The 14,995-nt window shown below is 38.1% G+C and overlaps 1 protein-coding gene across 9 annotated transcripts in view; it reads left to right on the plus strand.

Annotated features, from left to right (window-relative positions):
• ANKS1B (ankyrin repeat and sterile alpha motif domain containing 1B) overlaps positions 1–14,995 on the plus strand; it is a 404,144-nt gene that overhangs the window by 233,902 nt on the left and 155,247 nt on the right. For all 9 annotated transcript variants that reach the window (XM_088532910.1, XM_088532909.1, XM_088532904.1 and 6 more), the window contains 2 exons: positions 2,002–2,100; positions 12,585–12,737. In XM_088532910.1, the coding sequence (XP_088389036.1) occupies positions 2,002–2,100; positions 12,585–12,737 (252 nt within the window). The remainder of the gene's footprint in view (positions 1–2,001; positions 2,101–12,584; positions 12,738–14,995) is intronic.

Below are 14,995 nucleotides of genomic sequence, written 5' to 3' on the forward strand. Positions count from 1 at the left end.
GCGACGTGAATTCTAGACCTTCCCGAGTTTTAAATGCTTTGTTTTGTAGCCTTGACATACTTGAAAAAATGTAATATTATCTTCAAAGAAGCAAAATTATGAGCCAATATTTATGGAAAAAGTGGTAGTAAAGCATTAGCAAAATGATACTACCTCAAAAGCAGCAGCTTTTTGAAAAAAAAAAAAAAAAAAGATGGGATGTTTCCTGTGCCTAATTGTTTGTTGAATTGGGCTTTAAAATTACAACATTTGAGGGTGGATGCCAAGGTTGCTGACACGCATAGAAGCTCAGTGATGAATATACTATGACTGTTAGTAAACATAATGGAGAGATCAAAGGTGAAATCTGTAAAATCAGCTAAACAAAGTGAAAGCAATAGCTGCAAACAAATAATAAGTGCATTTGTTAAAATGAATGAAAACATAAAGCCCTTAGTTGGGATCAGAATCTCAGTTGGCTCGGTTTGTCTAAACCCATTTATGGTAGCTATTCCTTGCAGCTGGAGAATTCAGCCCAAAATGCAGGATTTTTTTTTTCCCCAGGTCCTCCCTGAAATTTACAGTTCCTTGTAGGTTTATTTAATTGGGCAAGAAAGAAAAGAGGAAATGATATGTTGTATATGCTTAGCAGGGAGATGAAGGGGCCATTAACATCAGCTCATCCCTATTTGAACACTGTGTTGCATGCACTATTCTACTACATGATCCTCTTGTAACTACAAGGCTGCACAAATTCTCCCTTTAGAGAGCAAGGCTCTGCCTGCCTCTGTTCTGAATGCTACACACAAATTCTTTCAGGATATGATTTGCAGACTTGTAGCACTTACTGTGAAATATAATTTTAAATGTAATAGCTTTGTAAAGTTTCCATGATTGCCTTAAAAAGACCTCCCTTAGATTTTGCAGGATACACTGCAGAGTAGTGCTTGAGAGTCCTCAAGAGTACATCTGTAAACTAATCAGTCCATCTGAAAAGAGTGAAGAGTTAGCAGCTGAACAGGATGAAGCATTGCTTATTTCAGTGTGCCTTCTGAAAGAAAGCCCCAGTGGGACTGGGAGATGTTTATGTTCAGAAAGAATTCATATCCATTCCTAGGCCCGGACCCAACAAACCATTTAAACATGTTCTGTTATGTGCATATCTCCTTCTGATTTCTCTGCTGCTTAAGTGCTCTACTGCATCAGATGCAGCAAGCTAAATGGAAAGGTAGAGATGAAGTTTTTGTGGATTTGCTCACATAAAGCCTATTTCATCTCTTATGTTTTATATTATCCTCTTATTTGTGTGGCTGTAGGTCATCTGCTGCTGCTACCAGCTCCTAAGAACAGAGGATTGAATTGTGGAGGCATATTTTGTGGACTGATAGTCTGCACAGATGGTCTTTTTCTGCTCTGTGTATATTAGGCATTCTTTGAGTGGCCCGCAAGCGGGGAGATAAGAGCAATGATAGAGTAAATTTAGGACAGCACAATTAAACGCAGGGATATAGGAGTTGTATGGGGTTGATGATACCACTTGACCTCTTTGCGTCTTTAGCTTTTTACTAATAAGGTACTAAATAATGTAATCCTCATCCGCTCAGCTGATCCTATTATGTGTTATGTATCTCCCAGCCTGGAGAAAAATGAATATCATGTGTAGCCCAATGGAGTAGGAAGAGAAAGAAAAAATGAAGAATTTATGAGTATTTCTATAGCCATGTCCTTGGTTTCAGTCAAATGAAAGAAGGTTTGAAGATTTCACATCTGATATATGATTTGAGCAAGAACTATGTCTTCCCCACTGGCAGTGCTGCCAGAAACATAAGTAATCGTCCATGAGTTCAAGTGCCTTCCACATTTCATACAATGTGGAAATCAGTGCAATCATCAGTAATTTATGATTCTTGTCAGCTACTGTGCGTTAGGCAAAATGTTCTTTTTTAAATACAACAGAAGGGCTTGTTTCAGGGTATTGAAGCATCTGTTATTTTTCATTTTTATTTTACCTTCTTTTTTTAGGGAAGCAACGTAATGGAGGATCAGGATCTATTGGAAATAGGAATACTTAACTCTGGACACAGACAGAGAATTCTCCAAGCAATCCAGATTCTCCCAAAGGTATAGTTTCTGTTACTATCCAAGTGAGAGAATTAACATCTATTTTTTTATTATTATTATTTAAAACCCTTTTTGTGAATGGAGATTAAACTCTATTGTCTTTGTGGAGTTTTTTTACACATATGCAAATTTGACATAAAGTTATATCATTACATTGGACCCACTTTGTACAGATGTAGCTGACAAATAAACCAAAGGAGATTCAAATCTGTAATTTGAAATTATTTTTTCTTATAATTTATTATTGTTATTATTGGCTGTTCAGTCTGACTATAGACTCTGTCATTGTACATGTGTAAAGAAGGCTGTCAGCAAATCCCAGATGCTTCTCTTTAAATAGAAGTAAGCCAGGAAATACTTTCCCCTTTGGGACAAGCGTTATGTAAGTATTTTTAAAAGTCTTGGATAAAACATCTAATACGTGCCTTTCGTGTATGATTTGGGGATTTCCTGCAGGTGCCACATTCGATTTATTGCTGTGTGTATGAATTTTGCTTCTCAGCAAAATGAATGGAATACTTTGCAGTCACTTTTATGATTAATTTTTGGTGCTAACTATGACTCCAGGTTATAAGATCAGTCATATACAGGAACGATTCTTGTGTTTTGCATAACGGAATTTACCAGTAAGCTCCTACTAACATTCCAAAACACAGAAATCTGAATAGATCAACAAGACAGATAGTTGACCTAGCACGAAAACTTATAACTTAATTTTGGGAAGCTTTCTAAAGAGAACAAAGGAAAAACATAGACACCTGTAAGGGTGAAGAGGCTGCCACATATGACGCAGATAGTAACTCAACACCTCAGTTCCTCTATGCCTCAATTCCTGCCAACTGAGGCAGGAATAAAACCTGATAAGAAGTGTGTAAGTGCTCTAGTGTTTGGGTGAAGCATGTGTAGAATAATGTTTGCAGCTTTTGATGATGCTGGAGAATGTGAAAATAGTTAAAGGACTTTTCTTTGAATGAGGCTTCCGAATGCATCACAGCCTATTAGGTAAGTTCTTATAGATCACTTGTGAAAGAGAAAAGGGCAAACTATTTCTGCATCTGCTTCTGCTAGTCAGTCTTTATATAGCACAGTATGAGTTGGTACACTGAAAAAGTTTGTATACCAAAGATGACTAAGGGCAGTAATGTTCCAAATATCTTATTGGACTAGTGAGATAAATGGTACAAATAGTAGGGTATATTAAAATAGTATTTGATGAATTACAATAAATACTTAAGGTTTACCTATGAATCTACTAATTTTTCAGCAATTGCTATGATTGAAATGAGATGTTTTAATCTTAATTTTAGGTGATTAAATATTTTTTTCTGGGGTTTTTCTCGCTTCCTCAAGAAATCATTTCTTTTTTCCTTTTTTTTTTAAAATCGCTCACAGTGTGGAATCACTTTTTAAAGTATCACAGTTTTATTGATATCTACATTTAATAATTGGTGCTTATGAAAAGCCTGTTAGTAAGGCCTGCTCTTGGAGTGTATACTAATGCTGAAAGCCAGGATCTGTCATAGAACTCCAGCTGAGATCTTCTTTTTAAAACATAATCAATATGAGAAGGGATGACAGAATCAAGATCCAGAGATACTCTTGAAACCACCCAAGAGCAAGCTGGTTATGCAGTTACCTAGAAGAATCAACATTTTCTGAACCAAAGATAATTAAGTAACACAGAACGGCTTGAAGCAAGAGCTGAATAACAGTGAAGAAGTCTTTAAAGGCTTCCCTGTGGAGTTAGAAAAAACAGTCTTAAGGACCAAGTTTCTAATGTCACTTTGATGCAAGAATATTACACCAACACAAAGGCAGTTGAAAGCTGAAGCTGTGCTCACATTTCTTTACTTAAATGACTCAGCACCTCAAGAGAGCTTGCATAGTAAAAACACATAATTTCCTATTCTAAATCCAATTCTTTTGAAGGCACAGCTGTTGGAATAGTTACAGTGCCCTCAAATTGGGATTATGGCAGCTTTAATGTAAGCCACCCTTGCGTTATTCACAACAGCTTGCTGAAAATCTCAGAGACCTTTCATACCCTGCAAGGAACGATGAAACATTGTTGTATATCTTTTAGCTTATTGGTAAGTTCAGCTCTGTCATCATACACTAAAAGTATTGCATACCTTTTGAATATTTTAAGATTTAAAATCATAATTTGAGTCTTATTAGATAAGAACTCTTTTAATTAGCTTGTTTTGAGAATATACCTCCTTTCTATTACTGATTTAATTGAACACTTGATAATTCCTTGTGTTTTAGTAGTTAGTAATATTGCTTTTACTATTATTTATAGTTTCACAATTAAAGTTTTTTATCATACTTTTTTTAACTCAGGCATTACTGAATAAGCTGAGATGGTAAAAATCAAGCAACAAATCTATTGTTAAGTTTTTAAAATACTGTTCTTCCAAACTTGTTTTGTTATTCTCATGAATTTTCACCTCTGCAGACCGCAAATGCAACAGGCATATAGTGGTTGAAAAGAAATACTGCCTTATCTCACTCATAAATACTGGCTTCCTAAAGAGTAATATTTCTGTATTTCAGACACTAGTGGTATGCTTAGGAGATTTCTAGAGTTTGTAGTAATTTTGAATAAAAAAGGGTGTATTTTTCCAAATATAGGTGAATTAGCCATTATATTTTCTTAAGCAATGTTTAAACAGCACAACTTTGATCCAGATTCCGCAAAATATTATATTTTCCCACAATGATTATGTATTTAAAGTGATAATTTCATAAGAGGGTAAACCAGTATAGTTCTGACAGACAGACCTACTTTGTAACTTTCAATTGGATTTCCGATTTGTAGAATCATAGAATCATAAAGATTGGAAGGGACCTCTAGAGATCCGACTCCCCTGCACACACAGGGCCACCTAGAGCACGTGGCACAGGACTGCGTCCAAGCGGGTTTGGAAGATCTCCAGAGAAGGAGACTCCACAACCTCTCTTGGCCATCTGTTCCAGTGCTCTGTCACCCTCAGTGTTAAGAATTCTTTCCTTAAGTTCCTGCAGAACTTTTGGTGCTTCAGTTTGTGGCTGTTTCCTCTTGTCCTATCGCTGGCCACCACTGTACCGATCCATGAGGTTATTCTTTCCCAGGTGCAGGACCTTGCACTTGCCCTTGTTGAACTTCATAAGGTTTTTCACCGCCCAGTTGTCCAGTCTGTCCAGGTCCCTCTGGATGGCAGCGCAGCCCTCTGGGGTATCAGCTACTCCTCCCAGTTTGGTATCATCAGCAAACTTGCTGAGGGAGCACTCTGTGCCTTCATCCAGGTCATTTTTGTAATATTCTTTGTTTTGTTGGACTAAAGCTAGTAGCCCAAATTCTCATCTCACACTAATGCAATTTAAGTTACTGAAGTTTCACATGCATGTTAATGAGAGCCGTTTATAGCTTATTAGAGAAGGTTAGGACATTGCACTAGAAATTCCATTTGTGAAGTTAATTCTTGAAATGACCTCATGACCTTAGTTTTAGAGCAAATTTCTTAGGCAAATTTTGATATTACATTTAGGATTTTTTGCATCAAGAGAATGAAATTAGTAAATATTTGGAGAGAGATTTTATATGTATTGCCATGAGGAAGTTTAGACACATGTAAGGAGCTAAAGATGATATCCAAACCAAACCCCTTAAGCTGAGAGCACAAGGACTTGAGGAAAAATGAATATGGAAGAGTTGTTCATGAGATATTCTTAGCTGGCTATAAATAATACCAGTCAGGGTGTAATGTTTTGGCCATGCCTAAGAACCTAAGGAGCACTTTCAGATTACCAAAAGCTATGCGCAGGTGACTCTCCATGGTTTCTTAAGAGGCTAAAATGTTTTTGAAAAAAAAAAAAAAAATCCTAGTTTATCTAAGAACTTAGATAAGAAAAAAAGATTGTTTTCCTGCTGGATGTTCAGTATAAGTATGGATCCTTTTCCTAGTCCATAACAGGAACACATTCATTTGACAGATGGAAGATGTTAGCTGAAAGAAGGTTTTTCTTGGCTTCAGAGCTATTCTTATAATGCACAGCTTGTTCCTTACATCATCAAGAGGTCTCAGACACAGAGCATGTCTGAGAAACTTATAGCAGGGCCTGCAGGCAGCCAGCTTCTTTCCTGGGTACTTTGCAGAACCAAACAAGAAGCAGGGCAAGAGCAGGGAATGAGCACGTGTTCTTTGTGAGCTATGTTACATGAACAGTAAAGCTGTGTTTCCAAGGAGTGCTGGATCTATTTTTTAAGGAACACCATTGTCTGTGCAAGCACAGTAAATCTGGCTTTTAGGAAAACAGAGCTACTGTATATGTGCAAATTAACTACGCTGTGTAAGTAGCAGAGGATAAAAACGTTTGCTATCACTATATAGCTATTGCTTGAGCTTAACAAGCTCAAGCTTGTCAAGCTCCTAGAGCTTAATAAGCTACCTATTTTCAGTTCTGATGTTTAATTCTTGACCATTCAGCACAGCTAACAGGTACATCATTACAACTTTCATTGCTAGGGACAGCAACCTAACTAGGAGGTGATGTGAAGATATCACAATATTCATCACCTTTTCTGGGTATGGATCCTTGGTTCTGGTGGAATTGAAGATGAGAAAAACATGATTCAAGGAAATTGCTTTCTACCTTGCTGTTTTTCCTCCTTCAAATGCCTCAAGGCTTTTACTTCGGTAGTTTAGAAGAAGGTCACTCACCTCCTCATTACACTGCACATCAAACCTTTGACCTTTATGATCAGAAACAAGCATCAGAATCCAGCAGAACACAAGACTAACTAAGTTTTTCAACTATGAAACACAAAAGCATAATCTACGTTAGCAGGTAAAGTAGCAAAACAGGGAATGGAGGAGTAGAACAAGGCAATTAGATGCATTCACACTGTAGGTCAGGAGGTTTATTTCAAATTAGCTTTTGTCTGATCCCAAAGACCAGATGTCCCTTCCATGCATATGCTTCAAAGTTGTCTGATGAAAGCAGTTCCACAAAACTTTTCTTTCTTAACTGTGCCCCTATGACTGTAGAATTTATCTGTCTCATGTAGGCAGTAGTAGCATGTCACTGGTCCTGACACCATTGCCGGCATAATGAGCCTTATTTCTGTTTCTGCTTCTTTTATACCTTCTTATTTCTGGGTGACTGAGTCTTTATTGCCTTTATTGCTGCCCACCTGAGGTTAATCATAAGTCAAGCAATGAGGGGGAGCAGTATCATCTTTCTATGCCTCTTCACATAGACAACATGATCTGACTTGGATTCCCTACACATCCTTTTGTCTGAGAAAGAAGATATGGACAATTACTTTCTGGGAATCTTTACTGGTACTCCTTTGCTCCAAGCCTTCACCTTTATGTGAACTCCTGAACTCTGTAAGAGCCAATGATGGAATCTGCAATCCCATCTGAAACCTGTCCACAAGGACCCAGTTGCCCCACACCTTGTACTCACTAAGATATTTTTATGAACATACTGTCTGGCTTCATTAGAAGGATTCATGATACCTATATTAGCAGAATGCCAGAAACAGCTTGGGCAAATAGGGTCCATAAGTTTAGAAGAGGATCCAGAGGGAATACTGGCACCTGCTCGAGGATTAGGAATAGTGTTAGCAATATCTGGCTATTGCCTGTCTCGTGGGAAATGCTACACATCCTCTGCATCACTGGATATGAGACCACAGGGCCAGAAATGGTGCAAACAGCCAGTTTAACAGTGACATAGAATATACTTTTTGCTTTCTGTTTGCAAAATAGCAGACTGTATGACAGCGTAGAAGAAAACATTTGTAATGCTTTCCAAACTGTAGGCTGCCTTTCACAGCTCCTACAGGGATGGAGTTAGGTCTTTTTATAAAGACCAGAATAATGATGACCAGCTTCTCCAGCCTCTGCATGCACAGCTGTCTGTGTTCTGTGGACTTTATCAGAGCACCAAGGATGGTGCTTTTGTCCTGCTGCTACACTTCTGGTGATGAAGAGCATGAGCACAAAGAGCATCCAAGGGCAGCTAGAGTAAGACAAGGATTAATGTGGTTAACAGTGAAGGTTTTTTACAGTTGCAAATGTAATGAGAAGATTAAGAAGGAATGGATTTTCTGTGTCTCTGTTATTGTTTCCTTTCCCACCCCCACATGAATTGAGAGGGAGCAGGAATGTCTTACTGCACTCTGAGGTCTACTTGTTGCACCCAGTCAGCCTCAGTAGTGCTCATTCCACCCATTCTGGATCGACGTTTTCTCTGTCTATGTTTTGTGTAATTCTCTAAGCGTCTTGTGACCTTTCTGGACTGCTAAGGTGTGGCTGTAACTGCTGTTTCTAGTGTCGTCTGGAAGCTGTGCAGGTCATTTCACAAAGAAAAGTTTCCAGCTGAAGATTCTAGGAAGTAGTGAGAGGAAGGGAAGGCTAATGAGGCCTGTGTCTTGGGCAGGGAGGAAGAGTAAGACTTGAAGCGAGCTAAGGAGTCAGGAGCTAAGGAGCTGGCGGGCCCTTTCAGCTTTAGGATAGCTTATCAGTTGTAGGATAGTTTAGGATAGTAGTTGACACATTGTGCCCTGCAATGTTGTCAGCTGGATATCTTCAGTCCCAGTACAGCTCTGCTGGCACAGTGCCTTGTGGCCATGTCCTCTGCAGCTGCCCAACATGCAAAGATTCAAAGCTATGCAGAGAGACCAAGGCAGCCTCACGCAGGGCTATGGACAGCCTGTGGCTCAGATTCCCTGCTCCCCAACCCTAGAGAACACACCTGATAAGAGGACATCCAGCATTATGCAGGAACCAAAAATCAAAATGACTAATGACATAAACATTCCCCTGAGGGTTGGCCAGTGCAGTGTAGCAAAACGAGCAAGCACAGCCCTTGCAGTCACGGGAAGAGCAGAAGAGGTTCCACAGTCGCTTCTTTTTCTCTATCACTTCTGAATGCTATCAGCTTTACTCCTGGCCTTTCCATAGTCAGCATGCCACAATCATCAGTAATGAAACAGCTAGCACTGATGCTATTATTTAAAGATAACAACCTAATGAACCAGTAGCAGTGTGTGCAGAAGAACAGTACTTCCCCTGTTTATGATCAGTTAGATTCTGCAAGGTTATATTTGCAACAGTAATGCCTTGATGCTTACAGGATTTTATACTACAGAGTCAAACAAAATGCACATATTTGGTTAGATGTTTTGACACCACTGGTTCATGTATTATAGCTGGTCTGAAATGATTGAATGGAAATACAGTCAATAAACAGGATTATTTTTATCCAAGATAAATCACCCAACAAATATCAGCAGCAAAGAAACCTACAGGGTTTAAATAATCTGCAGGCAGAGTCTAACCTCCTGCTCCAGTAACTGCAAACAAACTATAGAAGAGCACAAATAGTCCAAGGACCTTGACCTTAGACAAGAATAAGGACCAGAAGGGGGAAGCTGCTTCATGACAAAGCAAAATACTGCTTTTCTGCTGAAAATTCCAGCAAATATTCTAGTTCTGACATTATCTTTCAGGAGCAGCTTGATCCAGCTGCTCTGCCAGGGAAGCTAGGTTGGGAGCTGGGGTAGTAACAGGGCCAGCTGGGCCATGCTGGCCCCAGGACAGTGCAGCTCCTGAGGACACCATGAGAGAGCAGAGCAGCACTGGTAGGTGGCAGTGCCTATGGTCAGTCACAGCCTGGTGACAGCCAGGCTTGTCCACAGGGCTGAGGCAGGGTTGCCCTGGAGCTGGGCCCTTGACCCAGTCAATGGGTCTGGATCAAGCAGACCTCCAGCAAGGACCTGAGCTTCAGTCCTGAGCTGAGCTGGGGAGCCCCAACACACATCTCCTTCTCACTAAAGTCTGAGGTTACACAGCTGCACCTTCCAGGACTCAGCCTTGAATACCAATAGCTACATCTTTGGGATCAGCAAGGGGGAAGAGCTTAGAGAGCATATTGGTGCTTTCAGGACCTGAAGAATATATTGCATGCTAAAGCTTCTTAGAGGCTACTGTATACTCAACCCTTCCTTTAGGATTTTGAGCGACTTGGTGAAAATTTTTATCTGCTGGCACCAATTTCAAGAGTAGAATTGTCACATACATTTCAGCTGTTCTCAGCCTTTTGTTTATTTAATTTTTCCTTCTGTATTTGTTTGCCTGCAGCCCTTGGCAAGACACCGTGATAGGAAAGATCTCTGTTTTAACAACCTTTCAGACTGAGACTGAGGCTGCTGGCAGGATTTGAGAATTCAGAGACTTCCCATGTTTTGTTTGCTCTTCATAGAGATGGATAGGTTATCAATATTTTGGCCCTATCCACATTAAATTTCTCACTCAGCAGACCAAAAGAAAAATCATGTTAAAAATCAAGATTAATTAAAGAATAAATGGGAATAAACAAAAGAAATAATTTGCATAACGTTCCCCATCTGGATACTTTGAAAAGTGTATTTCCCTTTGCTTCGTTAGAGAAAGGAAACAAAAATACCTTACAACTTTCAAAAGCCATGTGTTCCCTGTGGGCCCTGTGCATCTGCTTCATGTCTTACTAGATTTTTCTTCTTCTGTTTATCAAGTCCTTTCTTTTCAAGTGTTTCAGCACATCTTGTTTGAAATCAGCTCTCAAAATAAGCTGCTTTGGAATCACAGCTACCAGGGTTCTCAGCTTTTCTGTCCAGCTACACAGACTACTGTAAATCTGAAATTTGAAATAAGCCTGACTGACTATGAAAGAAGAATGTGCCACAATTTTGACATCCAGGGCTTCTGTTCTAAATCTAAATTCTAAATGCCAAGAATTCATTACAATACTGTCATAACTCAATTCCTATACATTAACTCTCATTTTCTGATATGACTCCTTTGTTAAAGAAGTGGCCTGGGGCTCAAAGTCCCCTTCTTCATTATGTGAATTCTCTAGTCACTCTTTTACAATTTAAGACAATGCATCATTTAAATATTTCCATTAATATTTCATGACCAGCATCTGCAACAAAAGCCCAAAGAGTAAACTCTCAGGTCCATTATGCAATGTGTCTGGTTCCTGTGCCCCCTCTGATATGCACCAAAATAAGATCTTGATGATGACATGTCAGCTTTTTTGCATTTGGGCAGATAGTACTATATCTTTTTATGAACGTTACTTTGTCTTTCAAATGCAGACTTCCGTTTTATGTTTTGAATTCAAAACACATTTGAAATAAACTGTAAGGAATAAATTGGTTCAGACAAGATTTTAAGATCAGAATTCTCTCTAAATTACTTTGTCACTCACTTCAAACTTAAGCTCTAAGCTCTGTGTTTCTGTCACAATTCCTTTTTGTTCAGAAAGCAGGAAGGTATATAAGAAGGTAAAAATGGGAAACTGGCTTGCACCTTGCACAGTATTACTCTTTCACATGCTGCAGATTCTATGCAAAATATAAGACCTTCTAAACCTATATATCTTCTTAGAAATTTACCACTTGAGTATGTTATCGAGTTAGCAGTAGTTACATTTCTATACAAAAACGTAATGTATGTAATATTGTGGAACACTGAGGATCTTACATAACTTTGTCTGCTTTCTTTTACCACTACTGCATATTACTTTAAAAGTCATAAAACCATTTTGTCACAAATAGCTGCACATGTAGAGGCTTTCTACATTTTTAGCTTTATAGCTAGCTTGAAAATTTTTACTTGTGTCACTGAGAGGCAATTGTGAAAGAGAAATTCAGCTCTTTACTTCTTAGTAGCTTAGCAGAATTCAGAAAAACGAAATGGGAGTGGAGTTTCCTAGTTTGCTACAAAAACAAGATTTATATTATTATGCTTTGCATGCCTGTGTTGGTATAAGAATGTTTGTGATGCTTCTCTCTTCATTGTTCTGTCAATTTGTTTCCAATAATATCTGGATCTATTGCCAAGTCTCAATCAACTTTACAGATGGAGAGCAATCTAAACAATATTAAACTTCCAGGTGAAAGGTGAGACGTTAAAGGAGAGAGACCATTTTAATTCTCTTCTGGGGGAAAAAGTACAGTGTAACTTCAACCTTTATAGAACATCAGATAACCCCATAGAAGAGATAGATTAGGAATAATGTAATCAAGGAAATATGATTCATTTGGAGTTCGATATCAAAGGATCCATTCTTCAGTCTAAGTTCTTCCCCTTTTATAAAACCGTACGTGCAAATCTGACTTATTTTTGCACAGTTAGGATATTGTTAACATCCACTTTTGCCCTGTCTCACACATGGATTTTCTAATGTCTAATAAGTGAGCTCACGCTACAGTTTTAATGTACTCTGGTTTACCAGGAAAGCACCCACGAGACAAAGATCCATGGGAAACTAAGTTTAATTAGCGCTTTTTCTCACAAAAATCTTTCTTCATGTTCTAATCATTAAAATAATGTTGGTCAAAGAATGAGATAACTCTGACCCAAAGAGAATAACAAAATTAATTGCTGTTCTGAAAGATGTATAATGAGTATAACCAGTAATTCTTGCTCATTCTTGTTTTACAGATGAAGCAGGTTGGTCATGATGGCTACAACCCTGCCTCTGTAGCTGAGTGGCTGGATTCCATTGAACTGGGTGACTATACCAAATCCTTTCTAATTAATGGCTATACATCGATGGACCTCGTAAAAAAAATCTGGGAGATTGAATTAATTAATGTAAGTTGATCAATTTATGGCAAAAGTTCCTCTCAAATGTATTGTAGCACATGTCATTACATACCAAAGAGGAAGCACAATAGAAATTGCATTAGAAATACTGTGATCAGGTGCTGTTAATGATTACAGCAAGTACTGTTAATGATTACAGCTTTTATACCTATGCCTAGGCTCACTGTAACTTCTGCTTCCATTAGCTTTGCTATTGTCTTAGCTTGTTAGTTAATCATCATGACTGTGCCTGCCTTCAGGTTTCTGAATGACATTTTAAATATATTTTTGTAGTTCTTAGCTGCAAAATGTTAAGTCTTAGATTTTAAATTGTGTAAAAGTAGTACTTGCTATAAAGACACAATTTATTCTTTTCCATATAATCTGGCTACATTAAACATAAAATAAAAAAGAAAATTTAGAAACAGTCAAGAAGTTATATTAAAGGTCTAAAATATTTTAATTATCACTCATTTTTGGTTGGAATTTTATTTTATATGAGTCAGTTAAATGTCATTACCCAAATATGACCAACTGTAAACTTTAATATGGACTACACTGCATAATAACTTGGAATAAGATGAATTTTCTGCTATTACGTAGAGTATATTGACAATACAGCTTTATCGATTGAATTTTCTTGCAAGTGTCTAAAACCTTTCATTTTTTTTTTTTTTAAAAAAAGATAAATGGAGATAAATGGTCATGTCTTTGGATCTGCTGCAACTTTTCGAATTGTCTAGGTTGTTATCTTGTCTGGCCTTTAGGGCAATCCCTACATGGTAGAATGCCCGAATTCATACTTTTTTTGACTTCTCACAGACAAAAAAAAAGTCTACTCTTCCTTCTGGTACAGAAGATATTGCGTCTCCGCTTGGCTGCCACAGCCTTCAAAGGGCTACCAGTAGCCAGGGCCAATCAAGCATAAGATTGAGCAGCTGATGCAACTTTATAGAAGGGAACAGTTCCCAGTTCCTGGTGCGCTCCAGGCTAGAAATATGGAGAACATGAAGAGGGTGCAAAGCCGTGTTCCAGCTCTGTAGCAGGTGCACGTGGCACAAGCAGATATTTGGCACAAGCCCAAGATCATGGCTTACATAAAGGAGGCATTTCATAGGTGACCTGTTGTTTGTTGGAATTTCTCATCATCACATTACAATTAATATTAACTAGCATGAAAACGGGCAAGAGCAAGGATCAAGCTTTGCTTTATATATTTCGCCTGTTGCACGAGAGAAAGATATGTTGTAGGTACATAATTAAAGTGTCAGGATATGATTGATACTATCCTGGCAGCGGCTATTTATAATTGTGACTTTTTTTTCAAAGGGGCTAGAATTTTTATAAGAAATGGGGACCCTTTGCACCAGAAGCTTATGCAAATTACCAACCAGCACAGACTTGGAAAAACTGGAATGCTCTGATCACATTGCCTCACATAAATTAATTTTGCGTCCTGAATATTTTGCTATAATCAACTCAGAAACAAATTACCCTTTAGCTCCCCCAAGTGGATCATTAAAACCCCATTAAATGTTTGCAGCTTCATTCCAAGCTTACTTAAACTGATGCAAAGAGAAGAACCTACACAGAAGTTAACAGGGATACACTTCTGGAAAAGTAGTATAAACCAAACCAGTTTGCTGGTATTCCTCTAATTTTGAAGATTAATATCATGTTTTCATTTGAGACCTGTGCTTTCTAGAAAACAAAACAAAACAAAACAACTCATTTTTGCCATGAGTCTCAAGGAGAATCTGTTAAACAGTATTTAGATAGATGCAGATAACTATAGAGATACATGTACCAGTATAATACTGATTTACATTTTTCACGATCACTGTTACCAGTGCAGTTCTACATTCAAATCCATTTTTTGTAAATGAGAGAAGCTCAGAATTCTTCTCTTACTGTAGCCAGTATATATTTAATTTCTTTCATTTTTTCCCTATCATTTCTCGCCAGTCTGTAGCAGCTAATCATAATAAGATAGTGTTCACTAAGGAAATCCGTAGCTTAGATAAGCATTAGCATTTTACAGTTGATAGGAATCTCTCAGAAATGGACAAGAAAAAGGCTTGAGAAAATATGCAGTCTGGCAGAACAAGATTCTTATTTCTGACCAGCATGCCTGCTGTTCAAAATCAATTTTAAAGGTTCCAGCTCCTGTTCAGGCCATGGCAAGCAAGAGCTTATTACAGAAAGTTTTCATAGAGTAATCTATAAAGGTCAAAGCCGCTAACTCTGAAATTATGGGTTCTGTCTTG

This window comes from Tinamus guttatus, unplaced genomic scaffold, assembly GCF_059628265.1.
Source record: "Tinamus guttatus ecotype Peru unplaced genomic scaffold, ASM5962826v1 Tinamus_guttatus_pri_ptg000472l, whole genome shotgun sequence".
NCBI lineage: Eukaryota > Metazoa > Chordata > Aves > Tinamiformes > Tinamidae > Tinamus > Tinamus guttatus.